General features: G+C 38.3%; 1 protein-coding gene across 2 annotated transcripts; it reads left to right on the top strand.

The window, feature by feature from the left end:
• Positions 1 to 273: 273 nt before the first annotated feature.
• LOC121380884 (sulfate transporter-like) lies at positions 274 to 18,525 on the top strand. 2 transcript variants are annotated; one of them, XM_041509890.1, is made up of 2 exons: positions 274 to 410; positions 15,084 to 18,525. In XM_041509890.1, exons 1-2 carry the CDS (start codon positions 384 to 386, stop codon positions 17,151 to 17,153), a joined length of 2,097 nt encoding a protein of 698 aa, XP_041365824.1. In that variant the 5' UTR covers positions 274 to 383; the 3' UTR covers positions 17,154 to 18,525. The 2 variants fall into 2 exon arrangements, with proteins under 2 accessions (XP_041365824.1, XP_041365825.1); XM_041509891.1 differs by lacking the exon at positions 274 to 410 and adding an exon at positions 11,666 to 11,885.
• Positions 18,526 to 18,900: the final 375 nt, after the last annotated feature.

Below are 18,900 nucleotides of genomic sequence, written 5' to 3'. Positions count from 1 at the left end.
TGCAATTTTCAGCAAAAATGACGGTTGCTATTAGAAATATTAATTAAATCTCTTAAATGATACGTGCAGGTAGATTAGATGTGAGGTGCCACACTTTTTATTGCTGTACTTCCTGGGTGTCTTGATACGCTGTTTATATAAATTTTATTAGTAAACGTTAACATTTTCGGCAATAGCAATTGATTTGGCCTATTAGAACCCAAAGCTAGCTTGACACAAAACGCCATGGCTAATGTTACCCACACTTGTGGAGAAACCTAGGCCAGGCCTCGTGTTATCCGCCATTATTTTAACACTTGGGGTATTTTGTCACCCAGAGCGCGCGCGGCTGAATTGTCGTTTGGTTCATCAGCATTTTGTATCGTCTGCTTTCCACGTTCAACATGACGAGCGAACAGGACGCATTTCTTGTAAGTACCGATACATTTTTCGTCCGTTCAGGGCGTTTGTCACATATGGAATATTAACTTAAATTAATCAAAATGCTGTAATCGGTATTGTTCACCATAAATCGGCATTGTTCGCATATCTACACAACGATATATCTATCATTGCGGATTCACTGGGCAGTGTAGTAGCTGACGCTGAGCCTGAACTGCATCACATGAGAAATGGCATTTTGATTTATTTTTTAAGAACTTATTTGTAGCTATTTGTATCAACACATATCACATCACTCGAGTTCATTATGCTTCATTATTATATCACAGATATCCCTATTTTAATAAATCGAAATATACTAGTACATGTATAACAAATTATATAATGAACTTCAATTATTCTGCTATACCTAATATTATTGGCTTATTGCATATATGTATTTTTGTTATATCCACTCGTTGTATTTCAGTATTAATGTATTTATATAATTTAACTATTCATATACTATATTATTTACTATTTAATGTTCTCCTGTAAACCCTGTCCTGTCTTGTCACATATTATATTATGTAATTGTTCATGTTTCCCCTTATGCCGTGGCCTAACGGTCAGGGTGTAATAAAGTTCTGTTCTATTCTGTTCAATCAGTTATGGTTAAAGCACGCTGTCCTGGGCAGACACTTTCAGCTGTTTGCCTACGACAGTGGGTTAGTTGTTAGTAGTTAGTGGGAGAGAAGTCGGTGTAGTGTTCTTACACCTACCCATTAAGTCGTTCAGTGTGGTATCCGGTACCGGGATGCAAACCCAGTGCCTATCAACCGTACGCCGTTAGTGGGGGTGGGGTGGGGGGGGGGGGCGAGTCATAGCCCAGTGGTAAAGCGTCTGCTTTGGTCTGGGATCGATCCCAGTCGGTGACCCTATTGGGCTATTTCTCTTTCTAGCCAGTGCAACGCGACTAGTATATCAAAGGCCGTGGTATGTGCTATCCTGTCTGTGGGATGATGCATATAAAAGATCCCTTGCTACTAATGGAGATATGTAGCGAGATTCCTAAAACTATATGTCAAAATTACCAAATGTTTGACATCCAATAACCGATGACTAATAAATCAATGTTCTCTAGTGGTGTCGTTAAACAAAATAAACGTTTAAACTTAATAGCCGGCATCAAGTGGCGAACCCAGTGTCTGCCAGCTTAAGTCCGATGGCTAAACCACTACACCACCGAGGCTGGTTGTCTCGATTCCGATGTCTATTAATTTTAATCGGCCTTGAACGAGCCGCAGTGATCAAGCAGCCGGTGCATGTCTTAGCTTCTGTGAATGCACTATTCAGTGGCGGGAGGGGGGGGGGGGGGGCGTAGCCCAGTGGCAAAGCGCTCGCTTGATGCGCGGTCGGTCTGGGATCGATCCCCGTCGGTGGGCCCATTGTGCTATTTCTCGTCATAGCCAGTGCACCACGACTGGTATATCAAAAGCCGTATCCTGTCTGTGGGATGGTGCATATAAAAGATCCCTTGCTACTAATGGAAAAATGTAGCGGGTTTCCTCTCTATGTGTTAAAATTACCATATGTTTGACATCCAATAGCCGATGATTAATAAATCAATGTGCTCTAGTGGTGTTGTTAAACACAACAAGCTTCTGTTCAGTGCGGGTGGGATGGGGTGGAGCAGTAGTGAATTTTCGGAATGGAAAGTTTTTTACTGAAAATATTGAAAATGTATGGAAAGTTACGTAAATTTTGGGGTACTTTCGGGAAATTTTGAAATTTTTGTAAAATACAATATTCAGATGTTGAATATTTTGAACATTAAAATTCTTTTTTTAATTCGGGTGCTGTGTGTGTAGATCTGAAGTAATTTAGAAACATAGACAAACGTAAGTACTTTAATATAACAACGAAGAAATTGTTCATTTCATTTCAACTTATTTTCGTGCTTATATCCAATTAAGGTTCAAGCACGCTGTTCTGGGCACACACCTCAGCTATCTGGGCTGTCTGTCCGGGACAGTGGGTTAGTTGTTAGTTGGTTAGTGGTTAGTGAGAGAGAAGAGGGTGTAGTGGCCTTACACCTACCCACTGAGCCCTTAAGAACTCGCTCTGGGTTGGAGCCGGTACCGGGCTGCGAACCCTGTACCTACCAGCCTGTAGTCCGATGGCTTAACCACTACGCCACCGAGGCCGGTTGGGAAATTGTTCAATGATATTATAATATATCTAACGTACTTTGTTATATTATATTATAATATATCTAACGTACTTTGTTATATTATATTATAATATAGCTGACGTACTTTATATTGTATTATAATATAGCTGACGTACTTTATAATATATTATAATATAGCTAACGTACATTATGCTATATTATAATATATCTTACGTACTTTGTTATATTATATTATAATATATCTAACGTACGTTGTTATATTATATTATAATATATCTAACGTACTTTGTTATATTATATTATACTATAGCTGACGTACTTTATATTGTATTATAATATAGCTGACGTACTTTATAATATATTATAATATAGCTAATGTACATTATGCTATATTATATCTTACGTACTTTGTTATATTATATTATAATATAGCTAACGTACTTTATATTATAATATAATAAAGCTAACGTACTTTTTAATATTATATTTTAATAATATAGCTTATGTACTTTATAATATTATATTATAATACAGCTAGCTTACTTAATAATATTGTATTTATAGCTAACGTACTTTATAATATATTATAATATAGCTAATGTACATTATGCTATATTATATCTTACGTACTTTGTTATATTATATTATAATATAGCTAACGTACTTTATATTATACTATAATAAAGCTAACGTACTTTTTAATATTATATTTTAATAATATAGCTTATGTACTTTATAATATTATATTATAATACAGCTAGCTTACTTAATAATATTGTATTTATAGCTAACGTGCTTTATAATATTATATTATAATACAGATAGCTTACTTAATAATATTGTATTTATAGCTTAGGTACTTTATAATATTATATTATAATACAGCTAGCTTACTTAATAATATTGTATTTATAGCTAACGTGCTTTATAATATTATATTATAATACAGCTAGCTTACTTAATAATATTGTATTTATAGCTTATGTGCTTTATAATATTATATTATAATACAGCTAGCTTACTTAATAATATTGTATTTATAGCTTACGTACTTTATAGAGGCGGGATCAGCCCAGTGGTAAACCTCTCGCTTGATGCGTGGTCAGTTTGGGATCGATCCCTGTCGGTGGGCCCATTGGGCTATTTCTCGTTCCAGCCAGTGCACCACGACTGGTATATCAAAGTCCGTGGTATGTACTATCCTGTCTGTGGAATGGTGCATATAAAAGATCCATTGGTACTAATGAAAAAATGTATCGGTTTTGACTATATGTCAGAATAACCAAATGTTTGACATGCTCTAGTATTGTCGTTAAACAAAATAAGGTACTTTATAATATTATATTATAATACAGCTAACGTACTTTATAATAATATTATTATATTATATTATAATACCATACCTGAGATAAAACCTGACGATAATCTGCTTTAATCTATTCACCGGTAATACATCAAACAATATACAAAACTAAAAGTAAATGTAATAGAAGCCGTATTATACAAGTCGATTAGCATACTCAATACCATATCTCCATACAAGACTGATTCCAAAAGAAGGTATGATAGAGTGGCGAGGGTATGCAACCATGACCCACTGCCGCGTTCTTTGCCTATAGGTTGGACTATACCAATTAAAATCCCATAGGCGACCATGTTAATGTTTTTCACTCCGAGCTATGCCTTCGATGAGGAAAGACGTGTCGCTCTGTTCTCTCGAGTTGCCCCCCCCCCCCCCCCCACCTGGGGGGACTTATTGCAAGCTACGGCTCTTTGTTAGAGTACCGCGTCGCTTACATTGGCTCACGGGCAACCGTGACTTTGGTGTATGGCGACGCGGTAACGAACACGACGAAGAGGAAGGGAAGAGGAAGGAGGAAGAGGAAACCTGCACCAGGGACGGCTCAGGGGGGACCTAAACTGGCGGCTCAACCGCCAGCGGCGGTCCTGTCTGCGTCGCCGCCCCCACCCCCGGGACCCGATCAACCAGTGCCAGCCGACGCAGATTCCTCTGAACAGACTGAGCCAGCGGACCAGTCGACGCCGCTGTTGGACACAGCTATCTGCGAAACTCCACGGCGTGCGTCTCCCGTTCCAACCCCTTCGAGGCGGTCGGCGTCGAGTCCCCCACCCCCGGGGGGCTCCGCCAAGACCCCTATGGATGGCGCTGCTGCGAAGCGGAAGGCCGTCACCCCACCGAGTAGTGACCAGCCAGCCAAGGCCCGGCCTTCCGCGACCGCCCGGGGCAGGGACGCCGCCTGGAGCCTAGCCATCTCCAAGATCAAGGGCCAGTACGCTCGATACTTGGTCGGGGACACCTCGGACACCAGCTCACTGCCGGGAGGCATTCTTGAGGGCAACTTTAAGAAGTTTCCTGACGGAGTTGAGTGTGCCATCCACGCCATGGAACTACGAGACGGGAAGTTTGGACTTGTGGTGACGTCGCGCCGAGATGATCTCTACAGACAGGGAATACTCTTCGAAGACATGGACAACTACACCATCCACAAAGTACTGAAGATCATCGCCGGTGCCCATTACGTCGAGCTAGCTAAGACCTTGCTAGCCCACCGTTGGAGGAAACTGGTGCCACAGTTCAACGCCAAGCACTTCATCTCGTCCCCGTAGTCGCCAACCGTTCCAAGGGCTTAGTTGGACTTTTTTTTCTTTTTTTTTTTCTTTTTTTTTTTTGGTAAACAGTCCGACGCACTTTATTTTGGCAGCCCGTCTAAATTGCTCAAATCACTTTAAAACCCTTTCGGTCGAGCAGTCTAATTTTGTTCGTTGGACTTAAATGTTTGTCCAGACATGAGTTGTATGAATGAGCTCATTTTGGCTTTAGGTCTTTGACCTAACTACTAAATTCGTATTCCAAATTCCGCCCACCTTAAACTCACACGCCCCCCCCCCCCCTCCCCCCCCCGGACCGGACCATTTAGATCGGACTTTAAACTTTTAGACCTCCGTTCAAAATTATATGTCGAAATTATTCTCTTTTTTTAAATATTATTAAATAGTCCGATCCTCTCTTCTTTCTCTTATTTATTTTTGGACTGTCCATCTAAAATGCTCCAAATTATATAAATATTCGGCCGAGCAGTCAATTCTTTTTATTTTTGGCTTGTAACTTTATTTATTTTTATTTTTTTAATTCTATTAACTTTTTTACTAATAGCTATTTTCAAAATTCTGCCCATTTTCAACTCTATCCTCCCCTCATCCCGAGTCAGGCCACCGATCTTATCGGAGGTCGGACTCTGGATGGGCGTGTTCGAAACCCTAGTGGTATATGGACACGTTAAATTGTTATCTATCTATCTATCTGTTAATGTTTGTGTTTAAAAACATTACATACAATATATCAACCAAACTATGGCCCATAAATATCAGTACTACAACCCCTACCTCAAAGTATTAACTGCAGAAAATGGTACCTTTCATGGTTCATTTTCGGTATAACCAGATGTTTTCACAACACCCCTAGTTTCGCACAAAATTTTAGTACTTTTATTTTACATGTACCCCATACATGTTCCAAGCACAAGGCTACTTGACACAGTGGTACTAGGTGAATTAAAATTGTATACATTTTTAGCCCAGACAAAACTAATTTTGTTTACAACCAACACACATTTATAACCAATCACATGACTTGTGGTGTTAACTTCTCTATCAAAAGTTCGGTGCACCTCGAACTTTGACCCAGCCGGAGATTAATTGGTTTAGTGCTGCCTATAAAGGAGAGGTGATCTTAACCATATGTGGTACCACCTTCTTCTGTAGGACTATACATAGCGTTATAGATGGCACCAGTCGCCAAAATCCTTTCTACGGGTTCCGTAAAGAAAGAGAAATATGAAGGCGCACATCTATATTTTGTTTGTTTTGTTTAACGACACCACTAGAACATTTATTAATCATCTGCTATTGGATGTCAACAGATCTATATGTGCAAAGAGTAATATTCTAAGCAAGGAGTTGTATGAATTTTATAGAGAATTGTGTACCTTTAACATTTCCCTTAATACAAATTCAGTGTTCCGCTATTTAAATGTCCAATCATTAAAATTAATGTTCCATCATTTAAATAATGTTTCGTCATTTAAATTAAAAGTTGATGGCTTAAACTTAACGATAGAGCATCGACAGTAATTTCCCCAGATGCGACATAAATTGCCATAGGTCGGGGATAGTTTAATGCTGCTGACTAATAAGTATTGCCTTCGGTAAAGCTGAATACAGGTGCGATTCCCTAAATGGTCATTCGTAGCGTGAAAACTAGTCTACCAAGCGTTAGCGGCAGACGGCATGTTGAACGTAGGCCTACATTATTGTGAACATCAAATTGTTTTCTGGCATTGTTTTTTTTTTTTTAGAGACATTGCAGTGTGTAACAAGAGGACAATTCAAATACATATTAACATAAATGACAAGAACTGGCGTCAGCATAGAAGTATCTATAGTTAACATAGAGCACAAGTTATGCAATCAAAATAGCTAAACTGTGCGGAGAAACGTCAGTTCACAAGACTAGATACTCTTTTAATATAGCTATAGGTTTTTTAATAATGGTGCACTGCATAGTGACAGCATGCCTTTCAGTTTAAAAAAGCTAGGATTAATTATATAATATTATTTTATATATTTTCTTCTAATGTTTTCAATATTATCATTTTGACAATTTAATAAATAATGGTATTCATCTCCAATATCAGTGTTACAAGGTTTGCATATTCTATATTCTCTAAGAACGTTAAACCATCTGCCAGTTTCGATTGGGAATCTTAAATTTGACGTACGTAGTTTAGTTATCCAGTATCTATTTTGGTACGATAATCTCGACACAACGCATTTGCAACTGAAGTGTGCGTGAAAATGTGGATTGCAATCATGCACATTTTTATACCCATAGTGAGAACGCATTGCACGGGCACAACATACAGAATTTCAGACATGGGTGCGTTGAGACAACCCATTTGTCGATGTGATAGTAGTTGCATAACTTTTATCATTTTGTTGTGGCCTCTAACCGGAAGTACCATTACTAATATTGAAATCCAAATGCAACTTAGGAAACCTCACTCTGGGCTTAATCCACGAAGGCCATACATTCCTTCTTTCATAATTAGTGTGTTGGCCGGGCATCTATGTGTAGCACTAACAATATGAGTGACCCTTCATTAGTGACGCTGAGTATATAAAACTGACCCCTAGAAATGTTTGTAAGGGTTTGGAGTCGGTATCTGGATTAAAAATCCCATGCCTCGACTGGGATCAGAACCCAGTACCTACCAGACTGTAGACAGATGGCTTAACCACGACGCCACCGAGGCTGGTCAAATAAATAAATAAAATAATAACCACCCAGATATATTGCAAACTACATATATGTTGCTTAAAATATATATTCTTATTTGTGTCCTCCATATTAAATTTTTATGACGCCATCTTGGATTTCCGCCATATTGGATTATCCTGTGTGGCTTTCCATCATAAAAACATGGTCAGCTACCCCCCCCCCCCCAAAAAAAAAAAAAAAAAAAAAAAAAAAAAAAAAAAAAAAAAAAAAAAAACACAACAAAAAAACAAACAAACAAACAAACAAACAACAACTGTAAATGACATATTGCAAGACACATTCCAAGCATAGCACTCATCATAGAGCGAGACAAAAAGGTACTGCTGGGGATAAAATATTTTTATTCATATTTTCTAAAAAAAAAATAAAAAGGTCTTAACCAAATTCTGTGATTAACAAATTTTAACAACATTGTCTGCTACACTGGACTCGGTTTTCCCCGGTCCCAACCAAAGCCCTACGACTGGTACATTTTAGACCGTTGTATCTACGGACCTGTCAATGGTGAAAGTGCATATAAAATATCCCTTACTATTTTATCTCTTGGAGTAGTCTATGTGGCAGCGGCTCTTTTTGCGTGTGTGTGAAGACTTTCCCATGCTCCTATACCACTAAGGCTTCGAGCATGTCCACCCCGGGTTCGGTCTCTGGAGGCCAGGGGCCCAATCCGGGACAGAAATCTCTTTTTGCTCTAGTTCTTTTCGTCGACCAAATGTCGTAGTAACCCTATGTAATGCTAGTCTCAGCCTGCCAACTGTTACGACGAAGTTGGCAAACTCGACGGTTGAGTTGTAATTTCCCCAGCTGCCAATTAGCATTGGGTGCGCTCAGATTAACAACGAATCGGTCGTAGGAGTTGTATACGACGAGAATCGAGTTGTAAGAGTGCTCAGACTATAGCCACTGGCCACAGTCGTAGGAGTTGTATACGACGAGAATCGAGTTGTAAGAGTGCTCAGACTAGCCACTGGCCACAGTCGTAGGAGTTGTATACGACGAGAATCGAGTTGTAAGAGTGCTCAGACTAGCCACTGGCCACAGTCGTAGGAGTTGTATACGACGAGAATCGAGTTGTAAGAGTGCTCAGACTATAGCCACTGGCCACAGTCGTAGAAGTCGTGAGAGCAGTAAGTTGGCCAACTTTTTGCTGGTAGTTGGTAGTTTGAGCCAAGCATTAGACACTAAATAGCTGTGGGTCAAATTTGCTTTTTAAAAAAAATAAAAAGAATCAACAAAACAAAAAGTTAGTAGAAGAATTTCATTGGTTCAAACACCCAACACGAATCGATTATTTGCATATATTGCCGAGAAAACGCTAATAAAAGTTTTAGAAACGCAATTTTTATATATATTTATATAATCCTGACACAATCTGGAGATGAAACCTGCAATGTTTTTGGGGTGGGGGGTTTTCTCCCATTAACAGCAAGAGACCGTATAAGGTCAACGACAGTCACTTTTCGCACCCTTGTTTTGGCTTCGTACACAATTAATATAGCATATCTTACCGTAATTTCACTTGAAATCCATATTTCGTTAAAGGTACAATTTTTAATCACAAGATTTTCTTCAAACACATTAGAAATGTTCAAACAAAAAATTTGCAGTTTATGTTTATTGACAGAAGATGCAAAGTGACGTATTGGAATACTGATGTCATTCAAATTCAAAATTAGCTATATTATTACAATGCTTCGCCACATTAAAATAAAAACTGGTCTACTAACCTTGACCCCTGTCAAATTTCTATAACAAGCAGTCAACGCTGTTTACAGGTCGGTATTTTGTTGTTTCATAATTCTGAAAAAAACCTATTATAAATACTAGCCTACTTCCTAAAATATCATACACGTGTCATTATTTTTATTGACAAGACAAATAATTATTCATTCAAGGAATAGTTCAAGGAATAGCTCATGCTTTGATTTCTGTTTTACCGATTTTGGGGATAATGCTCGTTTTTAAGCCTCATGGCCAAAATAGCAGGGGGCACTTCACACACTCACAGTGTGCCCTCTTCAGGAGGACGAGCGCTCGCGGTCGTTCGTTAAGACTGGGGGGGGGGGGGGGGGTTTGGGGTTTTGTTTTTTTGTGTGGGTTTTTTGCGCCTAACGTTAGTTGCATGTGAAATGATAGATGATATGGTACCAATCAAAGTGTCCACGAGCGCTCAGCCTCATGAATACGTCACAGGTGTATATTTCTGTTTTCAACCTTCTGTTCCTATTTTCTTCTTCTAAAACAACTGTTTGGTCTTCAGACCACTATGCCACTATGGCTGGCTAATGGACTATTAGTTACGTTAATGACAGTTTACCAGAGTTCTACGTGTGTGTGTGGGGTTCAATATTCCGAAGGTTCAGTTGTCCGAATGTTCACTGATCGGAAACACTGTACTCCGTGAACATAGGCTAATGTTTTACTACATCTAATATGTGTATGGTACAAAAAGGGCGTTAAATGTTAACATGTATTTTACACTACATAATTTGGATAATGGAAATGACATTTTGTTCACATCATGCCAAAACACTACGCATGTATACTAGTATATAGCTTTTGAACATGAAATATATTTTGATTTTTCTTCAGTAGTCTCTCAAGTCTTGGTATAGTTTCTTTTAGACGTCCGTTTATTTATTACAACACACATTACTGAAAACAAAAATGGACACGTGCTAACCCATGGGCCACCCTTATTAGTTTTTGCAATAAAGATATTTATGAAATTGTAGTACATGGAATTATTTGGATATAGTATTTTGTGCAGCAACTTTTGGAGGTTTCAGCGACGGCAGCACCACGCAGAGGAAATCTACCAAACACTCGAAGGGAAAAATGGCGCACAGTCTTACAATAATGGGCGGCGTACGTTGGAAGACTATTGGACAGCAGTTACCTATGCTGTTCGAGGATATGTTTCAAGCTTGTGGTGAAGTCTTTTTGGGCGAAAAAATATTATTCACTGTTGAACAGTGTGGATTGTGCCAGACGTTTTGTGTGTTGTAGTCCTTGTTAAAGCTGCTATATCCGGTTACTATGTTATAACATCGATTACGAAATCAAAATGCAGACATAACTGCACTTTTACGTCTTGCGAATTGAGTAGTAGGTTTTTGACGATGTCCGTTGATAGCGATGACGGACGAGTGTAATAAAGGTGCAGTTGTGCTTTTATTGTGCATTAGTATTGGATATTATAACATGGAAACCGGATATAGGAGCTTTAACTGTTAGATTTCAATAAAGTAATTTTAATTATAAACTGACATTTCTTTTTTATCAACTCATGTATTATATTACTGGCCTATCCAGGTGTTGCCTGTATTATACTACTGGCCTTTCCAGGTATGTCTTATGTTTTCAAATACTAGTATCCATACTTTGACATCGGGATCCCCCACCATTATAAAATCCTGGCTACGCCAATGGGAGCGAACACGCGATGAATACAGTTGTAAACAAAATGCAAGATACATGGTATTTAACTGACACAAGAGCTGGAGACACGAATGTAGAATTCTATTTAAAACGTATTCTGAACAAAGCTATATAAGGCGCTCACGTTTACGTAATATACACTGTTGACCTGTATATCATGTGACACTAGAAATCAACGTGTGTAGCCTTACTCTCAGTGGATGGTTTGGATTCATATGTAAGAAGCCAATCAGATTGCTTTAAATTGATATCCAACATGTCATCATATCGTGGTGTCGTAACATAAAATTATCTTACACTGTTGCCTTAACCGTTTTACACAGAGGTACGCTTAGTGATCTCTGTAAATAATTCGCATTTGTTTAGTGCATTTGGCACTGTTCTTTTGCCATTGTTCGTGATTATAGTTAGGTCTATAAACCTTCGGACTACTGAACCTTCGGACTATTGAACAATCGGACTATTGAACCTTCGGACCATTGAACCTTAGCACTATAGAGTTGTAACTGGACAAAGTGATCCGCAACTTGCGTAAGTACGCCAGCTCGAACAGCACTGTTTTTGGTGTCAAATGTTTAACTAAATTTACATTTTATAATCATTGTTTATTTATATGGTTGATTGTCTTTATTACCAAGAATTTCTTTTTAAAGTCATACGCGCGCATGTTGACAGAATTCACAATTTTGTTTGAAGTGATCCGGAACTGGCGCATCACCTGTATGTTCTTTCTTTTTTTTAAATAAACGAGTGCAATAAATAGGAAGCGAAAACAACGTTTGTGAAGTTCTGTATTTATTACATACCTTCTTTTATTTTTTACAAAAACGGTTTTTAATTTAACATCATAACAACACTTTGTTAAATTTATGATCAAAACTCCTTTCATGGATTTACTTAATGTTGGGAATCATGCTCTGCGGCAGCCTTGTGTAATGTTTCAAATACGATGTGACGTAATTTGTAAATCATATATGACGTCAGTAAGTAAAAGGCGCTAACTGCATTCCCCATTTAAAAGTTCTGGTCCAGATCGCACATATGTGCGATACAAAATAAATGTATCACACAGTTTCAAAATGTCTTTATCACTATAGTAAGACTGAATAGTATGTAATAAATATTGGTAACCACCTCAGCGTACTATACGATTCTCCTGTTAATGCTGAACTATTCACTATCTCTGGGAGGGTGTTTCCATTGGACTTAAAACGTATTAAACTCAAAGTAAATATTAGTATGACCTGAAACACATTTGGAAACAACTGGATATATGTGGACATTATGATATTTTAAATAAGAATATGCATTTTATATGTAATTGAAGTCGCTAAAAAGGCTCTGTTGGCTAATTGGTTGGACGTAGCACAGTGGTATTTTAAAGCACTCGCTTGATGCGCGGTCCGTCTAGGATCGATCGTCGTTGGTCATTATACACACTAAATGAGACAGAATTGCTACGCATGTCATTATCCACTCAATAGGTATGTATGTCTCTCCGTTTCTCCGGAGCACATCATTATAGACTCAAATAAAAGAAAGGTTTACAAAACATAAGTACAGGTCCGCTTGTGTTAAGATGGATGCGGTTTTCTTTTGAGAAAATATTTTTTAATTTCTTCTATAAGTTTGAAAGCACCTTTATAAACATTTCAAAAGTTTCAAAAGAACAGTTTCAAGGCCAGTTTCAAAAAGGAGACATCTACTGGTGTCCATGCGTGGTAGCGGATACTGAGTGTTCTATATCATATAACACAGACAGTTCAAAAGAAATCTCTTTTAAGACTAAATAGGATCCTATTGTGGTTGTGTCACTGTCAGAGTAGATTATCATTATTCAAACATTTGGTAGAGGTTGGTTTTTTTATCGAATTTTATGAATAAGTATTCATGTGTCTTTTTCTATTTATTTGTTGATGAAAGAGATCGTGTTAACCGGGCTTCACTAAAGATTCGTCTGTTGATTACATGACATACTCTCAACCCTATATAGGCCAATTTTTACTCTTGGATGATTTGGAAATTTAATAATATATGGTGTCTTGTATTCACAGTAGAAAATTCGTTCATTATCATACGAAATAGGGATTATAATACGAATAAAATGTATACAATTATTTTAACAAAGAAAATGTTATGTATGGCTTCAGTTACATGAGTGTCAGAAAAATGTCCATTGGTCGGCTGATGACGAATACAGCCAATAGACACACGCCTTGGTAATGGCACATAACTCTGTAGACAACACCATGTTCACGTTAAAAAAGGAGAGATCAAAATATTTAATTTCAACAATATAGAATGAAAAATTATGGTGCATTTGAAAAAAGGTCCGTATTTTTGGCATCAAATCCAGAATTCTGGATAAGGTATTTAATTCCAACAATATAGAATGTAATAAGAAGTTGTTACTCTTTTTTTTTAAATGATGGTGAATTTGAAAAATTCTGGATAAGGTAGGTAATTGCTGGATGTTTTTCGAAATTTCTGAAAGTTGGTCAATTCGAAAATACATTATGAAATAAAATATTGCAAAATAAATGTACGGACTCACAAACCTCATTTTTAAAGGAAGTACGCACGCACAGAGTTTCATATAATAAAGAGACGCTCTCATAAAAGCTGTTTTGGTTCAAATGTAATGTGGTATTCACATCAACGATGATTATTTCAGAGCTGAAAATATTAACGACCTTACTAATAGAAGAGTCAGTAATTGATGATGTATGACAATATTTCGGGGAACTAAGACTGAAAGTGTTTTCTAGATAACAGAGACCCACGGACCAAAATGAGCTGGGCTTGCCCTTCCACAAATGTGGGCGGGGCAGTAAGCGCGCGCTTTTTAACATGGACAACATTGTTACCCTACATACACTAGTACATGTGTATGCTAATAATTTCAAGCAATATGCAAGATATTGCTGCCTCAGACTTAACAAAAGGTTTAGTCAGTTTGTACCATTATTGAATTATTTAGGAATCTACTAAGTCGGCTGGTATTTGTTTAATAAAGTTGGCCGCTTGAGCATGTTTGGTTGTATTTCTTTTAAAAATATATATAAACAGAGAATAATACATGAGTGGCTGTTAGATACCAGTTATCTCACAATGAGTTGTTTTAAAATGTATCTAACGAGCGAAAGTGAGTTTGATACGTTTTTAAACAACGAGTTGCGAGAGAAATGATATCTAACGGACACGAACGTATTATTCTATTTCTTGCATATCCTAAAAACCCCAAGTTTTAAGCAAATTTTAACATCTCTTTCGACTAAAATTTATTTACAGCGGTTGCAGTTGTAGCTGACTTACGCGTCACATACACATGATTGCCGTGTTAACTATACGCCATAGTGTAATCGATTTCCACAGTGCTGTTTATTGCACGTATGGCATTGGTGACCTGGGACGTGCTTATAAAACTTAAAGTTTAGACTTTAATAAAGTCCAGACTTTAGCGTAATGCTATTTGAATGGCGTTGCCATGACGTTAAAGTCTGGACTTTATTAAAGTCTAGACTTTAAGGTTTATAAGCACGGGGCCAGGTTCTCACCTAGTAGCAGACAGTTTTATGTCTTAAAATTGTTAACAAAGGTACGTGTGTAAAAAAAACTATGTGTTATTAAAAATAACTCATGGTATTCTCACCAACTGGTGTGTAAGAATTAAACTTAATACATTTGTCTCTCTAAATAACTGATTGGTTTTTGTTGTTGTTGTTTCAGACTCCTCAGTCTTCCACAAACATGGAGATTCCTTTACAAACGACGCCTTCGGACGACGTGTTTGAAACGATTATCATCAAACGGCGAGTTTACACCCAACAGGACTTGAACAATGTCTACAATGACACATCAACACCGAAAACCTTGAAAGAACGCATCAGAAATACATGTCGATGTTCGAAACAGACCGTCTTTAACGGCATCTTATCCATGATACCTGTTATCATGTTTATCAGGTGGTACAAGTGGAGACAGAACCTGGTCGGTGACATAATGGCAGGTCTCTCAGTTGCCTTCATGCACCTACCGCAAGGTATCGCATTCGGCATCCTCGCATCTCTTACACCCGTTTATGGGTTGTACAGCACGTTCTTTGGAATTGTCTTTTACGCAATCTTTGGCACGTCTCGGCATGTTTCTTTTGGAACGAACGCTGTATTAGCTCTTCTCACTGCCACTATAGTGGAAAGGGAGAAGGATTTAAAATATGGTGATGTAGACATATCTTCAAACACAAGTGTGGTTGACCCAACTTTGCAAAATGAAATACTAGAGTACAAAGTTGGTATTGCAATGGCTGCCGCTTTTATGGCTGGGATCATTCTGCTTGTAATGGGTTTACTGCGATTAGGGTTTATTACCAGCTATCTAGCCGTCTCTTTTGTTGGTGGGTTTACAACGGCAGCAGCATTTCATATCGCAACCAGTCAAGTCAGCAAATTATTTGGCGTCAAAGTCGGAAAGCACTCTGGAGCTGGCAAAATCGTTCTCGTGTATTGGGACATAATTCAAAACCTTGGAGACACAAATGTTGCGGATCTCATTGTTGGCTTGATAAGCATTGCGATCTTATTAGCGGTGAAGGTTGGAATCAACGAACGTTATGGCAAAAAACTGAAAATGCCTATACCTATTGATTTGATACTTGTTATCATAACAACAATAATTTCATATTTTGCAGAGTTCCAAAGCCGTTTCAATATTCACGTAGTCGGGGATATTCCGTCTGGGATGCCTATGCCACGTGTACCAAATTTAAGCGTCTTGGGTAGAATAGGTCAGGACAGCTTCGTAATAGCTATACTGGCTTTTGCTATGACAATATCCATGGCAAAGCTTTGTGCCGCTTTGCATGACTATGAAATAGACAGCAACCAAGAATTGGTGGCCTACGGAACAACCAACCTGCTCGCGTCATTTTTTCAGTGTTTTCCAATGTGTGTTGCGCCACCAAGAACCATGATCCTAAGTTCACTTGGGGCCAAAACAACTCTTAATGCTGTTACATCTGCCATCTTTATTCTGGTAGTGTTGCTCGTGGCGGGTCAACTCTTTGTCTCTCTTCCGATACCAGTCCTAGCAGCAATGATTATAGTGGCCATGAAGAATTTACTACTTCAAGCCAGACAACTCCCTAATCTTTGGAGGGTCAGCAAAGCAGATTTTGTAATTTGGCTGACAACAGCATTGGTGTCGATCCTAGTTGATCTTGATATCGGCCTTATCGCGGGAGTGGGAACGTCCATCTTTACCATTATCGTCCAGAGTCAGTTTTCGACTGGGCAGCTGGTTGGAATATCAGAGCAGGAAGACATTTACCTTGACCTCAAGGGTCACAAGAATATCAAAAAACTGAAAGGAATAAAAATATTCTACTTTAACACGACGCTCTTTTTTGCCAGTGCAGAGAAATTTAAATCTCAGCTTTACAGGAAAACGTTTAACCCATTAACTGTAGTGGCGAGTCGGAGTATTAAAGTTGGGGAGCCGGAGGACAACGAACTGTCAAACGATGTCAACGAAAATGAAAATGGACTACATCACATCATTATAGACTGTTCAGCAATGACCTACATTGACATGGCTGGCGTAAATGTCCTCAAGATGGTCATTAAGCAATTCAAGGCAGCTGGGACAGAACTATTTCTAGCAAACTGTTGCCGCTATATGTTGAAGGTGTTGGACAGGGCTCAGGTATATGACATCCTGCCAAAAGATCATGTTTTCTTCAGTGTACATGATGCTGTGACCAAAGCTGCAGGAGGTGGATCATTTCCGGCGAAACTATAACATGGGGTTCAGTGGCGTAGGAAGGTGCCAAAAGGTGGAGGGACACACTTTTATATTTACACACTTTTACACTATTATAAAGAAAATATAAAGCAAAATGTCTGCCTTGTGCCTACAAAACATTCTTGGAACATGACTAAAAAATATTTTTTGTTTACGAATTAATGGACACGCCACATATTCACTATTCTATGTCTATATTGTATATATACTATTTGCATGTCTCGAACAATTTTTTTCTTCTTCAAATTGTGCTTAGGGACTGCGGAAGAGGTGAGGGCCGATAGGTCCATGGTCTCCTCTTTCATCCTGTTATTGTGCTCAAAAGTCTGGAGATGCCATAGGCCTACTGTTAACATCTTATATTTAAACTTATTCCGGGTGAGCATGCCTCCAAACCCCCACCAACAGGTTCGGGCCCTCAAATACATGCTCTCTCTCTCTCACAGAGAGCACAGCACAGCACAGCACACTACTAGTACCCCCACCCCATCCCCACTTTCAAATACACTCCGCTGGCCCTGTACATAATTTAAAAGTGTGTTGTTTCTAAAACACTTTCTTTTGTAAAATTATTTATTAAAATAAATTAATTAATTAATTAATTAATAATCAACAACAAGATACATGATCAATGCCATGGGGGGAGGGGTAGGACGAACCCACCAACACCCGCACCTCACCTCACCAAAAAGCAGTGAACAAAACACACAACAAATTGCCACACAGCATACATAAAGGAAGAAAATATAATATTTCAACTAGATTTTATTCAAATAATATTTTAATTTGTTAAAAAATCCACACACCGAGAATGGATAGATTTTTGGCAATGAATTCATACAAACGCCTCGTTTCTCAGCGATTCACTGTTTATTTTTTGTTGTATTTTGTCATATAATTGATCCGTTATGCAGTCCAGACATTCTTTGTGCAATGCCTCATCGTCTGAAAAAAATATGACCACTTTTCCTGTTCGTACAGTGGTGGACAAAGTAATTTTGTACGACCAGTGGCTTCAAATCACACTACCGAACAGCTGTTTAAAGCGATACTATAGGGTGTACAGTAACGACGCGACCTCTAAGGGGGAGATAGTTTCTGGGCGTTCGCCATACAAAAATTTATTAAAGAAGTTGAACCCATTTAAAAAAAAAACATTTAGCTGCAAACTTAAACCAAAGGCGGACCTAAATTTTGCGACAGTTATAATTTTATTATGTACTACTTTTCATCCCCCTTCAAACCTCGCGCAAAGTTCCCTTGGCATTCCGCCTCATGTCATTAAGGCCCCCCGAATGGATTTCTGGATCCGGCACTGCAAATGCACATAGAATGATTGTTGGTATTAAATACAAAAATAACAACTTTGCGTTAGACTTGGGCTTTTTTTTTTTAGAATATAGTACCGTAATAAAAGTAATTTGGACAGAATGTTAAATTGTTAAGCCATGTTTTAAAATGACACTTTTCTGAACGACAAAACCGTTATCCGCGATTATATCTCTGCACAATGCAGAGTTGAATGTGAATTTGGCAAATAGTGGTTGATTCCATTATTATCTAGGGGTGGGGTGGGGGGCGGGAGTTAGCCGTTGTAAAGAGCTCGCTTGATGAACGATAGGTCTGGTGTCGATCCCCGTTCCAGCCAATGCACCACCAATGAATGGTATATCAAAGGCCGTTGCAAAAAAATATATAAAAGACTCCATGTTACTAAAAAAATTTTTAATGTAGCGGGTTTCCT

This window comes from Gigantopelta aegis, chromosome 9 (genome assembly GCF_016097555.1).
Source record: "Gigantopelta aegis isolate Gae_Host chromosome 9, Gae_host_genome, whole genome shotgun sequence".
NCBI lineage: Eukaryota > Metazoa > Mollusca > Gastropoda > Neomphalida > Peltospiridae > Gigantopelta > Gigantopelta aegis.
This window is presented reverse-complemented; position numbering and strand designations above follow the sequence as displayed.

Coding starts and splice junctions, on each gene's coding strand:
- LOC121380884 (XM_041509890.1), top strand. CDS start 384: ATGACGAGCGAACAGGACGCATTTCTT. Junction 411..15,083: donor GCGAACAGGACGCATTTCTT/GTAAGTACCGAT, acceptor TTGTTGTTTCAG/ACTCCTCAGTCTTCCACAAA.